Source organism: Pantherophis guttatus, chromosome 6 (assembly GCF_059756535.1).
Source record: "Pantherophis guttatus breed Tessera chromosome 6, ASM5975653v1, whole genome shotgun sequence".
Lineage (NCBI taxonomy): Eukaryota > Metazoa > Chordata > Lepidosauria > Squamata > Colubridae > Pantherophis > Pantherophis guttatus.
Window position 1 is genome coordinate 42,392,482 of NC_142068.1, and position 22,292 is coordinate 42,414,773.

At 37.0% G+C, this 22,292-nt stretch overlaps 1 protein-coding gene across 1 annotated transcript; it reads right to left on the bottom strand.

The window, feature by feature from the left end:
• Positions 1-2,116: 2,116 nt before the first annotated feature.
• Positions 2,117-11,222, bottom strand: ESPNL (espin like). The gene is made up of 4 exons (XM_034440288.2): positions 11,130-11,222; positions 9,931-10,080; positions 5,435-5,614; positions 2,117-4,511 (listed from the first exon to the last, which is right to left on the bottom strand). The coding sequence occupies exons 1-4, from the start codon at positions 11,220-11,222 to the stop codon at positions 2,952-2,954; spliced, it is 1,983 nt and encodes a 660-aa protein (XP_034296179.1). The 3' UTR covers positions 2,117-2,951.
• Positions 11,223-22,292: the final 11,070 nt, after the last annotated feature.

Here is a 22,292-nt window from a genome sequence, read left to right on the forward strand (position 1 = left end):
AGAAAGAAACAAAAGGCAGAGGAAGATGTCAATGTCCAATAAGTATTTGCAGATTGTGTTTCAGCCTTATAAACAGCAATGCTGCCTCAGAGAAGACTAATTAAGCAATACTTAATAAAATATATACTATCATTGACTGTCATATTGATGAAATTAGCCAAACTTGTGTACTATATATATATGATAAAATTAACTTCAGTGATCATGAACTTTATGATCATCACTCTGATGAAGGGTTTTTTTTGCTGAAATAAGAATAATATGAATTACAAGCCTCTGAAAACATGCTTTGATTAAGAAAATATTAGTTTATTTAAATCAGGGGGACACAAATTAAGTTCCCACCCCTTCCTGTGCCTCTCCCTGTCCTTGACTCAAAAATTCAATAACAAAATTTAATTTTAATTGTAATAGTAACATACAATTATTAAAGACATGGGGAGTAACCATGATATCTATTTTATTTTTAGTTTCTTGGAATAGGAAATGGGAATCTATTTTATTTTTAGTTTCTTGGAATAGGAAATGGGAATAGAAATGGGAATAGGAATACCCATTTCCTGAAATAGGTATAGCCCCTGCATGCCATCCAAGGGCCAAAGGATCTCAAAGCAGATGGCATTCTCCAGATTTAAATCATATAGCTTGTAAAACATCTGGTTTAAAACAATATTTAAAAGAGGACATTCATATTGCAAGCTATAACTTAACAAAAGTTGGCAAAGGAAAACAAAAGACAATTCAGATTTTTGTTTAATACAAAGTTTTATTTATATTGCTAGAAAGTTCACTGAGATCCAGCAGATGCAGATAAAACTGGTCAAGAAAGGCAATACTGTTGGTTAATAAGGAAGACCTGAGATAGTATTTTGAGTGTTGAAAGCAATTCTAGTCTAGAAACCCAGTGCAAACTATGATACTTTTTTGAAATATCCTGGTAAGAAATAAACACTTTTTTTTACATTTCAGAGTAAAAATCCTCACGTAAAATACTGGATTTTGTCATATACTGTAAAAAGTAAAAGCTTTATAAAGAATAATTACATGGGGATGCTGTATGTTTGAACTGAGATAAATGTTCTTATTCAGATTCTGGAACCCACATTATAATCTTTTATGGAGAAATACATATGACATCCAAATAATAGTAATAATACAGTACTCTAAATTAAAGTACACTAGACATCCATTCAAGTATTCAAAATCTCAAACTAGCATAATATGAGACTTTAAAATTTCTATTTCAGTAATATAAAGCTCATACCTAAAATGAATAGGTATAAAATAACAAGAAGCCACAGATAGTCACCCTTTTGAAAAAGTGGGAAAAACACCTATTTTATTGACCAATTTGGTGACCCAATTTTATAGCTATAGTATTTTTGTCTATGTGGTTATCTATTCAAAAAGCTCCAGACAGGTATGGGTGGAGGAAATCTTCCTTTCAAAAAAGCAAGAAAGGAGTAGCATTTCTTGAATTTTTGCTAATTTTCCTCTTGTCGTAGAAGTGTCAGAGGGCAAAATCCCCATATGTGTTCCCAGAAGAATATACAACAATATTATGCGGCAGCTTTTATGTTTTGGGAATAATTTTTCAGTTGACTATCTGAAAACACCAGGCGAATAAACTGTAAAGCAAACAAATCAAGTAGAATTTTCAGGTTTGGCTGCATGCATCTTGGAAATGGAAATAGTTGAAAAATACCTTTTTGTTCTGAATAAATGGTCATAAATTTGATTAGTAATTCACTTGCTAGATAAAATGGCCTTTCTATTGCAATGTCTGTGATTTTCCATAGGGATAATTTCAAATATCTGTCTAAGAAAAATTAGGGTGTCCTGAGGGAATGAATTTCTATGGACTGCCCTAGATTTTGAACAGAATGTTGTGGCACTAAATCATATTCTTGGAGAAAGAGTCATGAATGTGAAGGGTTGAAGTAGCTGTCTTGAACATCTGCAAGCTTAAGCCATCAATGTTGTTCCCTTAAAATCCCCTGAAATGCAAGGCAAATTCTGAAGATTTGCTTCTATCTATTGTGGAGACCTGGTGATGAGCTGAACTTTTTATAGCTTTGTACAATAAAATCAACTTTGCATGAGAACTGTTGTACAGCAGAAATTCATGCATAAAAGAAACAAAGGCATGTGCCTGGAAAATGATGTACCTTTAAAACTATAAGGTTCAGAGCTATTTTAACATCTAGTTTTATATGAAAATGAATTTCTTCAAAATACATGCTCAAAAATCCAGGTGACAGTGTACATGCTGCAAAATGCATACATCCTATGCCATGTAAAAATATGAGCATTGAGAACATGTGTCAACAAAAATAATATGGAACAGTGTTTAAATCCTTAAGCACCTTGTTAATTCACACATAAAGAAAGACAAAGGACATCATACCATAATGTAATAGGATTGTGCAGATCTTTGACAAGGGACTCTGCTTAGTCAGATATCCACATGAAGCACCTTTTTAAAACTCTTTTGTGAAAAAATACCTGTGTTTATTTGGCAGATTAGTTGTTTCCTTCTACAGCAGTAGCTTCTGTAATGCAGACAGAGTTGCAATTGAGTAAGCAAGTAAAAGGAGGGTCGCAAAGGCTAGGGGACATGAAAAACTGGTGGATACAAGAAGTTTTTGAAGAAAAGAGGATGGAATTGGCAAGAAGGGTAAAGCATTCTTTATTTTCCCTCCAACCCTTTTTATTTGATAGTTCTTTACAACAAAAGTCTAGCTGGGGTTTAGTTTTTGCTGTGTCATTTTGTTGTTGTTGTTGTTGTTGTTGTTGTTGTTGTTGTTGTTGTTTAGATAACATGAATTTTGCAGACTTTTCTTAGTAATTCCCAAAAAGTTTGCTTGCTAATTCCAGCAATATCCCTGAAGTAACCATATAGTAGCTTCTTTGTGTAATCTGCACATCATTCTTATTTACAACAGAGATTACTAATGTAAAGGTCCTGATCCTTTAAAGCTAAAGATCTCTGCTTCTTTTTCTTTCCAGAAAGCAAAACTCCTGTTGATGTAACAGTAGATATCATCATTACTGCAGTTATCTAGTTCAAAGTATTTTCCTGAGACCTGCTCTTCAGGCTCAAAAATACTACCTGATATCCTCGTTTTGGTTATTGTTGTTGGATTTGTTTCCATTGACAGCCTTTGGAGTTCTATGGTTTTAGTCATGTTGTTATTACCAAAAAAATGTTCCTTAATATCTTCAAAACTATCTTTCCAGTTTCTTTTACCTGCTGCAATCTCATCAATCACTGCTTTGTGAAAGGCACGCACTGTTTCCCACTGATGTCTACTCAGGTGATTGAAAACTTCAAAGCAAAGGAGATGTCTTCCTTTACGTTCTTCAGGTGATAGATCCAACTCCAGGATATGGAAGTAGCCAAGCATAAATAGCTCAAGACTCAAACTGTTATAATCAGTAGGTTTACCCTTGACATAGGGTAAAAATTGTTCTGGAGAATAGATTGTGTGCTCATGACTTCGACATCTGATCTCCTGAGATGACAGCAGAGAAATGACATCCTTCCAATGACTGATTAACTTCTTAATAGCATATCTCTGATGAACTAAATGGACAAATCTCTTCATTTCTTTCAAGGGGTTCTGCAAAGGATCCTGCTGTTTTCTGAACTCTGCTATAACCTCTACAAGACCTGTAGGTTTTATCGGTTGCTGAGTACTTAGAGTCTTCCTAGTCAGCAGTTTCAAAGAAGGAGCATATGCAGATTTCTTCCAATGGCTTAGAAAAAGAAGCACAATTCGTTCTTTTCGGAGGATGGCAGATTGTGTGATTGGCACACAGTTCCCACCTGCTTTAGAGGACAGTTGCTTATAGATGATGTTGGAATCACTGGCACTTTCCACATCTCCAAACTTATGTTCCCTACCACTTAATTGCCTCTTGGTCTTACAGATGCTAAATAATGTTTGAAGTGTCGACTCCTTGCTTGTGTCATGTTGCAAGGACATGTTTTTCAAAACGTTGGGTTCAAAAGGTTTGTGGTAACTCAAAAGATTATGTTTTTCAAAATTGTCTCTCAGATTTTGTACAGAGACACCACTTTCTACGATTTCTTTATTGGCTGAATCTCTTAGGAAAAAAACTGTTTTGCCTGACTTCTCATTAGCCCCCTCTTTCTCGGTTTTATTTATATTGTTAAGAAGTAGAGACATATTTTTTACTATTCCAGACACATGATTGCACCAGTCTGGTAGCTCCTGGTGGTCAACCTGGGAGAAAGATTGAAGAAACTGAGGGTTGACTGTGACACTGATAATGGGAGATGGAAAAACACTTTGTAGCTCTTCTGTTAGGCGTCCCAGCTCATTTTTAAACTCCTGGCATTTCTTCTTAATCTGCAGCTTCTCAACTTGGTTCTCTAAGTACAGCAAATCATCATTTGTTAGTAGTTCCCCATAAGGGCCAAGGATAGCCTTGTGATTCTGTGAGTATTGCCAGACATCAGTATCTAGTGCCCAGCTTCCTTTGTTCTGGACAGGGCAAAAAAGAAAATAAGAAGAAATTGTATCAAGTCATGTTCATTCAAAGGCATAACTTCTCAGCCTGCCATGAACAAATCTTTGAGGACATTACTAGTGGAGTTACAGCATCTTAGATACATTTGGAGTCATCAAGCCTTATTGATGATACCACAAGTATACAACTGGAAGATATTTTAAGATAATCTGGTGTCTCAATAAGAAATGAATCTAAGTGAGAAAGAACAAACTGAATATTATATGACATGGGACTTAGTTTATCAATGATTAGATAATAAAAATGGAAGTTAGAAATGGAAACAAAAGAAAAAGTTTGGTGAAATAAAGAAGATATGTTAAGAGAGAGAAGCAAGTATTATGATTATTATGTTTAATATTATCATTTTAATATTATAGAATTTAATGTTAATGTAATGAATATTGTTGTAAATCTTGATTATCATTTTACAAAGATATTTGTACCCGGACGACACACTGTTTAATTGAAGATGGAATTATTATATATATAAAAAAATATATAAAAATAAAATAAAATAAAAGAATCTAAGTAAATGTTTGTCTACCTACATGATAATGCTATTCATAAATATAAATTATATAGATTTTTAAGGCATCCTTAAATAGAGGGACAATATGTTCCACCAAAAAAAGCAGAAGATGTAACCCCAGCCACGATCTACCCACTACAAATTTAATGATTTCTGTAGTACCTTGTACCTTGCTAGAATTTGGGGGTAAGAAGTAGTTTTCAATATGGTGAGTTCAAAACAAAATATTCAACTGAAATTATAAATAAATAAATAAATAAATAAATAAATAAATAAATAAATAAATAAATAAATAAATAAATAAATAAATGTGAGTTAGAAAAGAAATGAAGAGGCACTTTTTATTCTGTTAGCTGAGTGAAATACCTTCTTGTCCACCTCTTCTTCAGATGATAGTTGAGCCTGTAATTTTCTGACCATCACTTGCCGTTTCCATTCTGGGATACAGAAACCTTGCTCATCATGGGTAGGCACCAATGCATCAATATCCAGTGCTCCCAGACTGTCTAGCTTTGATACAGTATTTTGTGTCTTTGTTTTTCCACCCTATATAGGGACAACTATTTCAAAGTTTAAGAACACCTCACAATGTCTCCTCAAATAGTTTAAATAGTTATATAAGTAAAAAGTTATAACAACATTTTCTCAAGAAATTAAGATTAACGAATGGAACAGAACAGAAAACTGAAATGTGTAGGTTAGCTTGATCTTTTCTGAAAATCTATGTTTGATTAGCTAAATAGCCAAACCTTGCAACATTTATATATACACATACACATACACATACACACATACATATACATACATGCATACATACATACACAATTTGGAAATTTAGCTGGAAGAAATCACCAAGAAAGATTATAGGAAAGCCAAAGGAACATGAAAGATATGAGACAGATTGAAAGATAAGCACTCAATGGACAGGCTTTGAGAATTCTACTGTGAATCTTTGTTGACTTTAGAGATTTATTTATCTTCAATGGACTCAGTTTATCTTTAATGGACTTTAATAAAATTATCAGGCAGAAAACCTATTAATAAAAATAAAACCTTAATAATATTCAAGTATTATTTATTGGACCTTTGAGAAATAGATAAAATAAAAAATTGAAAGGAAGGAAGGAATCAAGCATTCTGCTCAGGAACATGTTAAGCTTCTTTAAAAGATGCTGGGTAAAAACCTTACCAGCCTATGTTAAATTTCTGAGTAAAATACTCAGAATTCGGGATTAAATTTACCAATCCAGTAACTGGCACATGGCTAATAATAACTCTTTTTTGTGTTTTTAGGTCATGAAATTTACAGTTAAAAAAAAGTTGGCTTTTCAGACATGATAAATCAAAAGGTTTTATGTTAACAATATAAAGCAAGGAAGAATGTGGTATTCCAAATGAGTTGTGGATACCATTATATTGGGGACAATCTTCACAGGAGTTTTATCCTGGCATTGGATATTTCACTAGGACTTCCACTTCCCAATCTCCCAAAAGCAGTTTTGAGACAACATCATCCCTGACTGTACAATAAAGAGAACAATTTTTTTAAAAATTTAAAAATCAGAAGGACAGCTCCTGAAGAAATGGAAATTCCCTAATCCTTACACCTGGGCAGGCGTGTCAGACTGGTGGCCTGCAGGCCGGATGCATCATGCGCAGGCCATGCCCTCCCCAGCTCCGCTAAAGGGGGGGAAAAATCACAATATGTCACATGACGGCAACGTGATGCTGTGAGTTTGACACCTGTACTCCAAAGGAAAATAAACCGAATTGCTTGCATGTGCAGTTCACTGATCCATGTCATTGTACTGTAGCAGTTAAGCTAGTTCACCTGGGCGAGGAAGGTTTGGTTTCAAATCTTCAGTCAGCTACAAAACCCACCAAGCTTCTTTAGGACAGTCAGTCTCTCCAAGTACAATTTACTTCACAGGGTTGTTGAAAGAAATAAAATTAGGGAAATATACCCTGAACACTCAGAACAAAGGCAGGAAATAAATTAAATAAATAAGATACAACAATATATATTTGTTGTGTATAGTTGTCTGATCAAGCACAAAAAATATGAGCACCAAAACTGTTAAAATACCTTTTTCCTTGAAAATCATACTAAGGCAGCTAAGGCCTAAAAGCTGAGAGGCCTCCTAACATAAAAATTTCTATAAATGAAGAAATTGATTTCTCATAAGTTCCTCAAAGTAACAGAATTCCAAAGAAATACTTCTTTTAGTATAGTTTCAAATGCACCAACAATGAATCAGAAAAGAATCAATTCAGTTTTCAAAAATATCATTACCTTGGGAATCATAAAGGTCCAGAATTGACCTTAAACCGTGCGGGCCTGGATGGGGAGAAACAGGCTCCGACTCAACCCCTCCAAGACCGAGTGGCTGTGGCTTCCAGCGTCCCGATATAGCCAGCTGACGCCATCGCTGGCTATTGGGGGCGAATCACTCGCCCCCACGGAGAGGGCTCGCAACTTGGGCGTCCTCCTGGACGCACGGCTGTCTTTAGAAGATCATTTGACGGCCGTGGCCAGGGGGGCTTTTTATCAGGTTCGCCTGATACGCCAGCTGCGCCCCTTTCTAGATCGGGACTCTCTACGCACAGTCACTCAAGCACTAGTCATTTCCCGCCTGGACTACTGCAACGCTCTCTACATGGGGCTCCCCCTGGGGTGCACCCGGAGGCTCCAGCTGGTCCAGAACGCGGCCGCGCGGGGGATTATGGGGGCGACGAGGCGCTCCCATGTGACACCTCTCCTGCGCGAGCTGCACTGGCTCCCAGTGGTCTTCCGGGTGCGCTTCAAGGTGTTGGTGACCACCTTTAAAGCGCTCCATGGCTTAGGGCCGGGGTATTTACGAGACCACCTTCTGCCACCAATAGCCTCCCACCGGCCAGTACGCTCGCACAGAGTGGGCCTCCTCAGGGTGCCGTCCGCCAGACAATGTCGGCTGGCGACCCCCAGGGGGAGAGCCTTCTCTGTGACGGCGCCCACCCTCTGGAACAACCTTCCCCCAGAGTTACGTATAATAACAGACCTCCGGATTTTTCGTCGGGCCCTGAAAACCTATTTATTTCAACAAGCTGGGCTGGCCTGAGTTAAATTTTAAATTGATTTTAAATTGGGTTATCTTAATTTCGGCCAAAATATTTAATTATTTTAATACTGTTCTTAAATTTTGTATGCTTTGTTTTTATCTTGGCTGTGCACCGCCCTGAGTCCTATTGGAGAAGGGCGGTATAGAAATTTAATTAAAAAAAAAAAAAAAAAAACTGGTAGAGTTGTGATGTGGGAATGTCCTGGGACAACTGGCATATTCATAGTCATATGATAAAATTTATAGCTAGTGCTCTTAGTGCTATTTTTATTCAATATGAACAATTAATATGGAATGAAAATAGATCAGTTTGCAGTTGCTTAATTTGGACTTTATTTTCTTCACAATCTCCTCATATTAGTTCTTTTTTAGGTGTTTGGTGAACATATGCTGAAAAAAAGAACTACATTTGCATTTTCTGTTTCATTCCCAACGTGTAAATGACCCTATTATAACTTCGATGAAATGTTTAGACATGAAAGGGAGAACATTGAGAAATCTGGTTATTATGGAGTTGGTTGGAAATCTGTTAGACATGAAAGGGAGAACATTGAGAAATCTGTTTATTATGGAGTTGGTTGGAATTGGGGTCATATCCATTGCTCTCCCTGTCATTTACTTCTTTATTATTTCAAAAGAATTTTCTGAGCTCCACTACACTTCCAATTGGCTGCCCATTCCCAAGGAAGAGTCAATTTGGCATGCCAATTATATATATACAACGGTTATGAGGTAAAGAGTTGGTTTTGCATTGTGAACTCACTCATAGTACAATGAAGAAGACACAAATATGTGCATGTGTATTCCTTCTGCAGCAGAGACATAGCATAAGAACAACGTCCTTCTTGAAAGTTTAGAAGAAGATAATTTGTTGGCTTGTAATATGTTGTTCCCAGGTATACATGATTTTCTGAAGGTGCTTGATATGCTGTACATCCAGGAATAGAGGCAGGATTTTTCCTTTATGTGGTAGAGTTCAATGCTTTCTGCCATGTTTATCAATTATATTTAATTTAGTTTAATAGAAAAGGTACCCGTGCAGTAGTGGGATTCAGCCAGTTCACACTACTTCAGGAGAACCGGTTGTTAACTTTATGAGCAGTTTGGTAAACTGGTTATTGGAAGAAATAATTAGGGCAGAGAACCAGTTGTTAAATTACTTGAATCCCACCACTGTACCCATGTAACTTTAGTCACTGGGTTATCTTTGAAGAGTGTGGTAAGCTTCTTTCTAAATGATTGATGCATAACTTATGGTTGACTGACAATATTTCATTGCCTATCCTCTCTCAAAAGAGAACAAGCATTTGTCTTTGGAAATATAAAAGCAGTTTGTTGATTTTCTATGAAGAAACCATAAAGCTGAAATGAAAGTTGGGACTTCTATTTCAATCAGCTTAGCATAGCAAATAATGATAAAGGAATGAGAGAGTTATAATCTAATACATCTGGACAGACCAAGATTCTTCTCAGAGACGTCCACGGAGACATGCACTCATGCACAAATAGCAACTCTCCAGAATTTCTAAAGCAATTCAAAGATGGATCAAAATAAAAACTTCCAGACCTTACTTGCCTCTGTACCACAAATAACTAATTAAATTAAGAACTACTGTATGTCTAATCGTGCCTGAGAGATCAAGGCAGTATTAGCATCTACATACAACTATACACACACATAAATTCCATAAATAATAAAAAAATTGAAATAAAGTGTCCCAAAATAAGCTTATAAGATCCAAAACCCACCAGTATAGCTATTACCTGGCTATTCTCCATAATTGTCTTTCCATTCAATATCTGCAGATAATTTCTAATTCTTAGTATTTGATCAATATTGGTGTTCTTTTGCTTCAGTGCTTTGACTTTGAAAACATGAGCTTCTTCACTGTCAGAACAATACTGTTCATTGTCCTAATGTGACAAAGAGACAAACACATAGTTTATTTTCTCTTCTTATTTCTGAGCACAGAAAAATGTAGTTATACATTCTATGAGAAACCAAAAGTCAGTCTGAAAGACACCTTCAGATGCACTGCTGTTTACACTGAGCATATGGCTTGTTGGTTTACATATTGTTCACAAGTACCTTCTCTGTTCTTTCTGTTCAAGTCCCTGACATTTCTACATCTAAGCAGAAAGAATAGATGAGTAGGGCTTTGTTTTCACAAACTTTTTGTAGTTGCTAGTCAGATATGCCCAGTATAAGTATATCCTCAGTGAATGAAGGTTTTAACTTTTAAGGCAGGGAATGGATGTGCTATTTATATTATAAGACTTGGTATTGTATTCAAATGTATTTTATATTCAGTTTATTAACAAGTTTTAAATGCTTAGTTGATCAATCATCTGTCTTTTAAAAACCTAATTAATCAATTGGTTTGAAATGTATTTGCTTATTACCAGTACTTCAATATAATGTTGCCTTTGGTCTTGGAAGCTAAGCTTTTTTATTTATTAAGAACTTTTATATGGCCACTCAACTCACTCTCAGTAACTCTGGGTGGCTTACAAAGATACCCCCCAAAAAAACCTAATAACTCCACTCCTACCCTCCTCACCTTGTTGGCCCTAGTTAGTAATTGGATGGGAGACTATTGAGCAAAACGAAGGATATAGACTAGATTGGGAAATTGAAAAATACCCCAGCAGACAATGATGAAACGTAGATAGTTGTGTAACCAAAAAAATCACCTTGACTTGAGGTGAACTTTTATCTTACATTTATCATATAATGAGGTAACTTATCATTTATTTATTTATTTGATTTATTTGATTTATTGACCACCTATCTTATCCCAAGGTAACTTTGGGTGGTTAGTATTACCCCTAGTAATATAATGTTACTTTTCAACCTTAAAAAGAAAGTCTCAATAGTCTCCCATCCAATTAATGGAAATGCATTATCTGATATTGGGGAACCCCAACAGAGGAACAAAACAAAATGAGGTAGCAGAACTCACCCCATCAGGTTTATATATTCTGAGACAGTCATGCATTTCTTGGTCTCTGGTACATCTCTGAGCAGAGATATACCTCCCCCTACAAACGCTCATAGTGTTTGTGCTCCAGCAGGCAGAAAAGATGACACTAATTATGGGATTTTCTCAAACTTTGTGGTCTTGTCTCACTACTGAGTTAGTGCTATCTATCTGCCCTTGAGTGGGCAGAAAGCAACACCAATTGAAAATTGACTGTCCCCATTACTGGTCCCTATCCTTCTTTTGATTCTTTCCAAGTCTCTGCCAAGCATCTAATTTCCCCTAATGCATGATTTAAGATTGTCTTTCGCTTTGGGTGGGGACAAAATCAAAACAACATATTGCCTGAAAAGCAAAGAAACATTGTCAGGGCATTTCATAGCTAGGTAGAACTGGGGGCATGGCTAAAGATTTACATACCTGTCTTGCGTTGCCATTTGTTTATGGAGTTCATTTGGGAGAGAAGAAAGAAGATGAGGCAAATATTGTTTTCTCTGCCTAGATCCAGTTTTAGGAAGATCAGAAATTCTAAACAAACCAGTGAATATGAAAGAAGGAAGCAAAGCTAGAGAATTCATCATTCTTCCTGGAGATAGACATAACATGTACTGTGTACCAATCGCAGCAGAAAGGGTGGGGGTCAGGAAGTCATAATTAGCATTGCATTAATATTTGAAGTCTGGGCATCAGATGGCAGAGTTACGCGAAGGATTAGAGCATTAGCACTGTGAAGAAGGGTGTTGTCTGACTGCCTTGGCTGTCCATTTTCTTTTTCACTTATTTCTTAAAATATACAGATTTTATAAACAAAGAAAACAGTCAGCTAAGGTAGCCAACAGACAAAAAATGCCTATTTGGCTGACAATGCTCAGGTTTCCAACTTTAGGAATTGAACTAGGTTGAGCAAATGCCCAAACATTGGCTGGTTGCTTCTAATTTCACCTTGCACTTATGTGCAAAATCACTCTTTGAATTGATTTTTATTTTATATTAATTTATTTATTCTTGGTATCTCTGTAGAGGTAGTCCTCGACTTACAACCATAATTGAGCCCAAAATGTATGTTTTAAATGAGAAATTTGTTAAGTGAGTTTTGCCCCATTTTACAACTTTTCTAACTAACAATGTTTGTTAGTGAATCACTGCAATTGTTAAATTAGGTACACAGCTGTTAAGTGAATCTGGCTTCCTCATTGTCTTTGCTTGTCAGAAGGTCACATGAACTGCAACCACCATAAATATGAACCACTTATCAAGACTGTAAATCATGTGACCATGGGGATGCTGTAATTGTAAGTGTGAAAAATGGTCATAATTTACTTTTTCCAGTGCCATTGTAACTTTGAATGGTCATAAACAAATTGCTGTAAGTCAAGGATTACCTGTACAACTGTGCTTCAAATAACTCCCAGCAGTTCACAATAAAACCATAAACAAAGTAAACAATCAACATTATTCAGCAGTAAATCAAATAAATATTCACCAGGACTTCCCACTGGCACTTAGTGGGCATCAAAAGCTCTTCAAAACAGCATTGTTTAAATGGACTTCTGAAGGTCATTCAGAAGGTGCCAATCTACCTTCTCATAGGAAGCTATTCTAGACTGAAGGGACTGCAATGGAGAAATGCTATCTCTACCTGTTTCAAATTTTTAAATAAAGGGAACCTAGAATATCCTTTCACAGGACAAGTGAACAGTTTCTTTTGAAAAGAATGTAATATGTATTTTGGTTTTAGTATATTAAATGGTTTTTTAATATATTAGTATATATTTTATTTATTTTAAAAAGTAGGTATTTGTTGTCTTAAAAATTAAACAGATACAGGTACGCTAAAAAGCAGGGGTGGGTTCTACTTACCTTTACTACCGGTTTGCAATGGGGCTGCGTGCGCACGCTTGCTTCGCTTACGCATGTGCATGCTCTTCTGCACAAGCTTCTGCGCAAGCATGTGCAGAAGCGTTCTGATGACATCAGGGTCAGTGGGCGGAGCCTCCCACCAGTTTTACTACCGGTACTATAGAACCGGTGCGAACCGGGGGCAACCCACCACTGCTGAAAAGCAACATTAGGAAGTGTGGGGGGGAGGAAGTCTTTGATCTTTTTTCCTGCTTCCATTCTATTGCCATTTTCCAGCACTAACTCATATTTCAATCTGCAGCTATTGTAAATGTGAGTTGAAAAAGAATTTGGGTTCCCTTTTTCAGGTCTGTATTTAATTTGAGATTATATTAAAACCCAAAATAGCAATTTCAAAGAAAAAATAGCACATCCCTTACTCAATGTCACTGTTCTAATTAAAACTGGAATATTGTAGCTAGGGAATATTCACATTATATCTATTTATCACCTTAAATAGATAACTTCTCCCATTAGGGCACTACTATAATGATGTTACCTAGTTTGGGTAATGAAATGCCTGCAACAAAAACAACCAAACTCAGAGAGCACCAAGGACCCCTCACTGTTGCAAATCTCTGCAAGACATTATTAAAAATCCCTCACTGAAATTCTTATTTCTAAGATGAGAATATATTATTGCATTACCCAGTTTTTGAAGCTATCTTTCAGTTGCAGAATAAATTCTGTGAGGAAACAATGTCTGTGCTTGAAGAAGAAGCAGGGTTAAATCATCTGATATAAGAAGAGCTGAAAAAAATGAAATTTGGTGTTAATGAATAAAGCCTGTGTATTCTATCAAATGTAAGGTGAAGCAAATAACAGCATGAGAACATGAAAATATCAATGAAAAATCAGTGCCATCTCAGGCAGGAAAAGCCTTATATAAATGCAGTCCATGATCCTCTAGACACATATTGTCTGTGCCACATATTTTTTCTATGTCTGTGCCACATATTTTTTCTGTTCACAAAAAGGAAAGAACAACTGGAAATAAGTGATTAATAAAGAAAATATGAAACCTATTCCAGACTGTAATAGAAACATTTGTCTGATCTCTGCATCACACTAAACCTAGTGGTTTCTATTAATCCATATTAGCCCATATTGCAGGTTAATACTATAACATTAGTATTATGGTTTTCCTAGGTTTTGTGATCTATAGAAAGAGGAATGCTATCTTCTTTCTCATCCATTTTAAGAAACCTTGCCACAGTAAACACGTAATGTGTGTTCATATCTGAATCATGGTGGGTTTTTATTCATACACAAATCTCTTCAAGTTATGATGAGAATGAAATTGACAATTAATGGCTCAGCAAGGTATTTTGATCTTATTTGCCTGTAGAAATAAAAGACTATAATGTTCTTTTAACATGCAATGCTGAAATATCTACTAAATCAGCTGGAGAATCACCTGGCATACCACCTCTGTCTGTAAATGTCATGTAAACATTTTATTATATTTCCTCTTAGATCAAAAATCGAATAAAAAATACTTGAAGATTCAACAGCAGATATTATAGGAAAAAGACAGGTGCATTTGTCTTGGGGGAAAAACAGGCACTTGCAAATCTGACTCCAGAAACTTAATTATATAATCATTTACCAACAATTTTCAGTTGTAATTTGGGGGGCAACTTACTAGGTCATTGCTATAGTATTGGAAGTCTATGTAGTCCTCTGAGATGAAATAATCTAGATCAGCCATCCCCAAACTGGCATTTCTAGATATACAGAAATTAGCATTTTAATCAATAAAAGAATGGAAGATTAACCAAGATTATTTGAAATGTTAGATCACCTAGGAGTGCTTTGAGAAACATCATATTCAAAATGTATTTCAGTGAGATCCTTAAGCATTATCCTAAGTGGTTTTTAGCTATACAAACTTTGGCTGAAATAATCACGTTGTACCAGTGTTTTAGGCTGAGTGGGTCCTACCTTATTATGTGTAAGGGCAAGCTATGCTATGTCAGATAAAATAAGATCACTGGTGCTTCATAAAATATTGATGAATTCTGTAGTCTCAGATAGGATACATGGCCCTCTTGCAGGTATCAGCATGTCTCAGTTAACCAGACCAATGTAGATGTCAGGGTTCCAAGTAATAGACCCATAGCAAGTAAAACTCAGAGGCAGATAAATTCCTCAAAGAATAGCTTTATTGGAGATATCATATTGGCAGAAATCTGGGGAAAACCAATTCTGAAGATTCCCGTGGTTTTCACCTAATTAAAAGATAAAGTTTTCTCTGAACCCCAAACAATCAGTCACATGGTCCAATCAAGATGCTGTCTGGTTGCCTGGTGACCTCACTCCTCCTTCCAAGGACAAGGTGTGAGTGTGAGAATCTCCTTGGTTCCCAAGAGAAAGTATTTTATTTTAGCTACAAAACCCCAGCTGTCTCTAATCCCCCCCCCCCTATCCCTCAACTCCAGTGTGGCAACACTGAAGCTCCAAGATGGCTCCGGTCAGATCAGCTTCAGGGTTGACAGTAGATGCAATAGCTGGATAATATAGAAGGATATTATTTATTTATTTATTATCACGGTATGATGAGAAATTAGGGGTGAGTGCTGGTAAAAATAGATTGGATATTGTCCATTGTATATATTAGTATACAAACGTAGCTTTGGCAAAACATTATTACTTGGACTGGTTCCTAACTATGCTGACATCCTTGATTCTGACACTGAAATCAAGACTCTTTCCTTGTAGACTCAGGCTCAACCCCAAGTGGACCCAACAAGTGGTTGCTGCTTTGCTGCTTCTCCTTGTTGCTGTAACTGCTTGCCTACTCTGAGAATGTATATTACAAAAACAAAAGTAGAGCAAGCAGCAGAAAACTTCCAGCAGAAAAATTCAAGGATAAGCTACAGGCCCTCTGGAAATCTTTGTTCACAATGCCACAAGGACACTGCCCTGGCAGAGGTATTAGGTCCTTATGCACTGAGGCAACCATACTGAGATACCTGCTGCCGCCACATTACCTACAAGCAAGGAACCTTCCATTGCTCAGCCATGGTGGTAGTGCCAGTGTCAAATAACTTATTGCTGACCAACTCCAATGATATACTGCTGAGAGACAGACCAAATTAAGCTGCCAGTAGAAGACTGCCTTCTATCATCAGGACAGCCTATCCCACGCTACCCCCTACTTTCTACCTGACAGGTCTTTTCATCACACAGGTTAATAGATAGAACCAAGTGACAAAGGAAAGCAGGTTCAGAAAATGTATCCTCCTTTTCTTAAGTTGAAGATATCATGTCTCTCTGTCTTCTTGAAAGGCAGCTAATCTACACCAGCAGTCAAATTGATTGTAAAATTTGTCCTGAATTGGATTATATAATCCTAAAGTGCAGTGGCTACAGTGCCTGACAGTGAATTTAAAATGCACACATTTTTGATTTCTTGCATTTGGAAAATGTAGTCAGCAAGAACACTTACTTATTCTTGTGATGGAAGCAGTCTCATTTTATTGTTCAGAATCTAGAATTTTAAGGTTAGGGTTAGGGTTAGTGCTTCCTAAAGAATTTCCAATTCAGTCATGTCAGGTGGGTCAATCTTTATTTGGTCACAGAGAGTTAATTATTCTTTTAACATAACGCTCACAAACCTTCGCTCATATATTCCTTTAGTTCTTCTATTTTTCTGATATAGTTGCAAGATAGTTTGATTTTTAGGTAACAGTCATTTAGCATTATGCACGACTCCTTAATTCTCAATGATGTTAACTTTGGTATTTTGAAAAATTAACTAATCTGGACAGTTTTTGTCCAGTCTCCAACCTTCCCTAAAAAATTAGTTGCATGGCAGCTTCAAAAGGCTCTAGATGAAGTGGGTTATCTGGATCCTCTCAATCAGGATTCAGGCTGGAATATGGGACAGAGATGGCATTAATCATACTCTTGGTTGACCTTTGGCAGGATTAAGATGGAGGTGTTCATCCATCCTCTCTCTTTTTGTTCTCTCAGAGGCCTTAAAAACCATTGGCCATGGTATCCTTCTAGATTGGCTTTGAGAGTTGGGGGTGGATGAAATTGAGTTGCGCTGGTTTCTCTCCTTCCTTAGAGATTGGGTCCAGTCAATGTTAATAGGGGAGGAAAGTTTCAGCCTATGACCCTACATTGTAGGTTGTTGCAGGGCTCAGTCTTCTCTTCCCTCTAATTTAATACCTACAGGAGACCACTAGGCGTGGTGATCTAAATATTTAGGGTTGAGGTATCATCAATATGTTGATACCCAACTTTGTATCCCTACCTTGGATTGCCTATCTCAGTATCCAATTAGCAAGGGCCTGGTCGGAGTGCAATAGGCTTTGGTTCAACCCAAGCAAGACTGAATGGCTTTGGGTACTTGGGTCTTCTGGTGTGAGTTTTTTTCTACCTTTGGTCCTGAATAGGTGGCACTGCTTCAGATCACCTGGTGTGCAATCTGGGGAATTGTTTTTGTTAATGGCTTCTGTTTGGAAGAACAGTGGTAGCTGTGGCCAAGAGGGTCTTTGCACACCTTTGAGTTCTGTGACAATTGCATCCATTCCTGAACCGTGACTTTGCTCACTTTCATTCATGCCCTTTTGATCTTCGGTCTTGACTACTGAAATACACACTACATGAAGATGCCCTTGAAATGCATTCAGAAGCTTTGGCTGCTACAGCATGGATTGTAAATGTTATGTGAGCTGCTTTAGCTGCCAGTGTTTTCAGATGCAATTCAAGGTGCTAGTTGCCATCTTTGAAGCCCTGCATGTCTTGGGATCAGGTTCCCTGACGGAGCCTCTTCTCACAGTTGTTTCTTCTTCCAATCTGCTTCAGAATGATGGACATGCTCCAGATTCCATTGTCCAAGGAATGTCAACTGGTAGGGATTAGGAGATATGCCTTCTCTGTCATAGCCCCATTCTCTGGCATATTCTCCCTACTGAGATACCCTGTTGGCCTTTCAGAAGCCTTGAAGTACTGGTTATGTGCACAAGTCTGAGGTTCAAGTATGTGAAGGATGCCATTTTCTGGTTATGTTAATATTGACAGACTATAATATCTGTTAATTACTTTATATACAGGTTGTCCTGGATTTATGATCCCAAAATTTCTGTTGCTAAGCGAGACATTGTTAAGTGAGTTTTGTCCCATTTTATGACTTTTCTTGCCATATTTGTTAAATGAATCACTGTAGTTGTTAAATTAGTAGCATGGTTGTTAAGTGAATCTGGCTTCCCCATTGACTTTGCTGGTCAGAAGGTTGCAAAAGGTGATCACATGACTCCAGGACACTGCAACTGTCATAAATATGAGTCAGTTGCCAAGCGTCTGAACCGCATGGGGATGCTGCAATGGTTGTAAATGTGAAAAACAGTCATAAACCACTTTTTTCAGTGCCATTGTAACTTCTAATAATCACTAAATGAAGTATATCGAGGGCTACCTGTATTTAATTTGTCTTTTTATATTGTGTTTTTAATTGGTTTAATTGATCTTATGATTGTTGGCTGCCCAGAGTCACTGGTCTAAGGGGTGCAGCTATACAAATTGAATAAATAAATAAATGGGCAATACATCTAAAGACATCAGCTAAAGACATCAATTTTGGGCTGCTTCTAATAGTGGATATATTCTAGGGCTGGAGGGAAGGAGCTGCAACCAGGGTAGGCAGAAGTGGTATCCACTGTTTCAATATTTAATCTAATACATTATCAAATTATACACCTCCATTATAGCAAAAAAAAAAAAACCATCACAAGAATGGAAGTCTATAAGATTTATACAAAAGCCCAGTGTTCTTACATCTTGGCCCACTTGTGGGGCCACAGTTATTGCCATGAAGCAATCTGGTGGGTTTTTTCCCCCGTTAATATTTTATTAGGAACCTGAGTGGTGACAGAGGCTCTGGTTTCCTATTCCAAATCTCAGGCTATTTTCTATTTTCTATGCTTTGTTCAATGAAACTTAAGCCTTTGATTAGGACTGCAGAGTTAATATGTCAGGTTAACCACAGTAGCCATTTCAATGCTTTGCTGAGCATTCCCTCACGACTGAGGGAAGGCATGACTTCCCCAATATGTTCTTTCCAGAAAAATTGGAATTATAGTTCTCAGATTGAAGGCCAGGATGGGTAGAAAACCTGGGTTTTAATCACAACCAGTCTGAGCAAAATGGTAGATTGGGAAACAAGAACTGTATACCTAATACTGTGCTTTCATCCCTCAACTTCATCTCCCTAGTTTTCCTTTTGCTCTTTCAAGTGATAAGGCTCAGGCCTCCTTGGGGTTTTTTTCCCCCTCCATTCATTATTTTCATGCTATGTTTTGTTTTGTTTATGCAAATCTTGGAACTTCTTGTGTGTTCTTTCTTTTTTGTAGTAGTCTGGATATGCAGTCATCTTAACCTAGCATCTGTGAGAGATTGTGAGGGGGATGAGGAAGAAATGGGAGGAATTTGAGACATGAGTACCAATAGATAGAAGATGTTAATGACTTAGGTAATTCTCAATTTATGACCATTTGTTCAGCAACAGTTTGGAATTAAGACAGCTTCTGACCATCAAAAAACATGGCACCCACAGTTGCATGATCGTGATCTAGTGTTTGGCAATCTGTTCACACTTATGACCATTTGTGAAGCACCCTGCAATCATGAGATAGCCATTTGCAATCTTCTCTACCAGCTTTCCACAGAAAGTCAATGGGGAAACTGGCAAGGGAAGGTTGCAAGACAACTGCTGCTGTCTGCTAAGTGGACTTCTTGTCTCTTGGAGCTGGCTGAGAGTTGCCTGTTTGGCGGGGGGGGGGACTCCTTCAGCAGGGTGCAGAAATGAAGCTTGGATCCCGAAGATTCGAACTCAATTTCTGCAGCCCAGTTGAGGAGTTACCTTCCACACACAGAGGGTCACTGAGCTTGGCAGGCATCTCTTTTGTTCTGCCAGTTTAACACCCCAGGAGATTGCTTAACGACTGCAATTGAGAGTGCTGAGATTGTAATCATTGAGCAAGCAGTCATATGGACATCTCGCTTAACAATCCCTCAATGACTGAGATTCTAATCCCAACCATGGCTGTAATTGAGGACTACATGTATCTGACAAATAGCAACTCAGCCTAGGGTGCAGAGACTCCAAAGAGATTCAAAACTTTTAAAGACATTCTACTTTAGTGAACTTATTTACTAATATAATAGGGCTAGAGGTTCTGCTTACCATTTTCAAGATCTAACTGCTTCTGATGTGGCTGGAATGAGATCATCCCAGATGCCTTGATTTTTCCTGAATGATATGTGTTACATTTTGTTCTGGTGTACCACAGTCACATTGTGGGCTCTTAGCCATTCCCCACTTAAAGATGCCTTAGTTCTGGCATGGCCTGTCCTGATTCTATTCAGGTAGCTCCATATTTTGGGGGGCAACTGCACTCCTGAAAGTGGTTTTGTTGGATCTGAGTGATCTGTTTCTTTGTGGTTATTAAACATCACCCATCTTAATTACCATATAGATCGTTAAGACTGTGGTATGTTAATCCAAATGTGTTTCCTAGACTTACGCCTGGTGAGGCTTAATGGTGGTTAGATGAGATGCCCTCATTGAGACAAAGTTATAAAATCATCTCAAGGTTAAAGATTTTTTTTCCTACTTGCCAAAATGATACAAAGTATCACATGTAGTAGACACAAGCCTCATTGTATATAAACTGCTTCTCCCAAATTAGACATATGCAGCAAATCGCTAAGCTATCTGTAAAGGAAGAACTGGAAATGTAAAAACTGTTGCTCAAAATTATATATGTTTAATTTCAGTAGCATGTACTTTTATGTAAATATGCCCAGAACTGTGATAATGCATTTTTAATTCTATGTGTGTATATGTATATGTACTAGACGGCTCAATAATATTCAGTAAAGTTTACTTCCAAATAAAAATGTTAAGATTGCAGCATAAGGCCTAATGCTTAATACTTCCCATTAAGTTCAACAAACACACATTAAGTCCACAGCACACAATGTAAATGATTAAATCTGTACATTAATGAAAGATGGATGGGATATACTGTAATTTAGCAAATGAATAAATGGCTGGGAGAAAACATTTTGCATTATTCTAGTAATGTCCTAATATTTGTCCTCTCTAATTGAACAGCTGCTATTCAATCCTGTAAAGAAATGTAAAATGGTCCCTTTGCAAACAATGAGAAACATTCAGTCTGTTGCAATGTCTGTTTCCACACAGTGGTGCCCTAGATATAGCAGGCTCTTTCAAATCCATGATCCTATTTTAGAATACGCCACTTCTCATAATGAAGAACAACTGATAAATGCCGGAAAGCAACTTTTCAATGATGAGGGTTAAATATATATATATAGCAGTAAAATCCAACGATTGCTGGCATTCACAGCTAATCGAAGAGCAATATGTATACAGACACAACAATTATGTGTGGTATAAACAAAGTTCAACTCTTCTCGTTTCTATAGTGTATGTTTAGAAAGTCCTTATCAACTTACTTTCACACTATTATCTCCACCTTCTTCAGCTGTTGTATTTTGGCAAGTTGCTCCATCACATGCTGGAATTGCCCCACTGTTTATTTTTGGTTCCCAAGAAGCTTTGCTTGCAGAGCCAGAGATTTGAGAAAATCCTCCTTGCTTGCTTATGATGCATGAAAGACTAGGTCCTGATTCAGAGTACTATTTAATTCTGATTGCTATCAGCAGCTGGTTGTGTTCCTTGGTAGCTAATACAACAGCACTTTGCTTTCCCATCTATCTGAGCTTTCTTACTGGTTTTCTTACTTTCTCTGATTTTTTTTTATTTTATTTATCAAGCAGGTGATGAATGTTTCTGATTACTTGGTAAAAGATGATAGGAATCCCAATTTCTGTTGTGGGCTTAAGAAAGGAACACAGACCTGGTAAGAGATAGCAGAGTTTCCTTTTGTGACATTAACTCCTAGTGTCAAATGTACTTTAAATGGACTGATCAAATGCAAAATCAAAGCACATTTTATACTCTAATTTAAAAATAGCAAAAATTAAAAGTTGTACTGTTAAACTGCAATTTTATCTGCTTTATGTATTCATCAATTATAGGCTTCAAAAACCTGAAGAAACTTTAATTACTATTTTTCTTTTTGAGTTTCCTTTGTCTCCATTTGCTTTTTTTAAGTGCAATTCCATATTTTCATCATTTTCTGGGTCACTTGAAATGGAATAATTTTACAAGTTCAATAAGCAAAGAAAGTTGACAGAAGCACTCTG

Excerpts from the sequence above, each read along its gene's own strand:
- ESPNL (XM_034440288.2), bottom strand. The coding sequence starts at position 11,222 with ATGAGCGTTTGTAGGGGGAGGTATATCTCTGCTCAGAGATGTACCAGA. Across the intron at positions 10,081-11,129 it reads GAATATATAAACCTGATGGG|GACAATGAACAGTATTGTTC; the intron begins GTGAGTTCTGCT and ends TTGTCACATTAG. Across the intron at positions 5,615-9,930 it reads CAATTATGGAGAATAGCCAG|GGTGGAAAAACAAAGACACA; the intron begins GTAATAGCTATA and ends GTCCCTATATAG.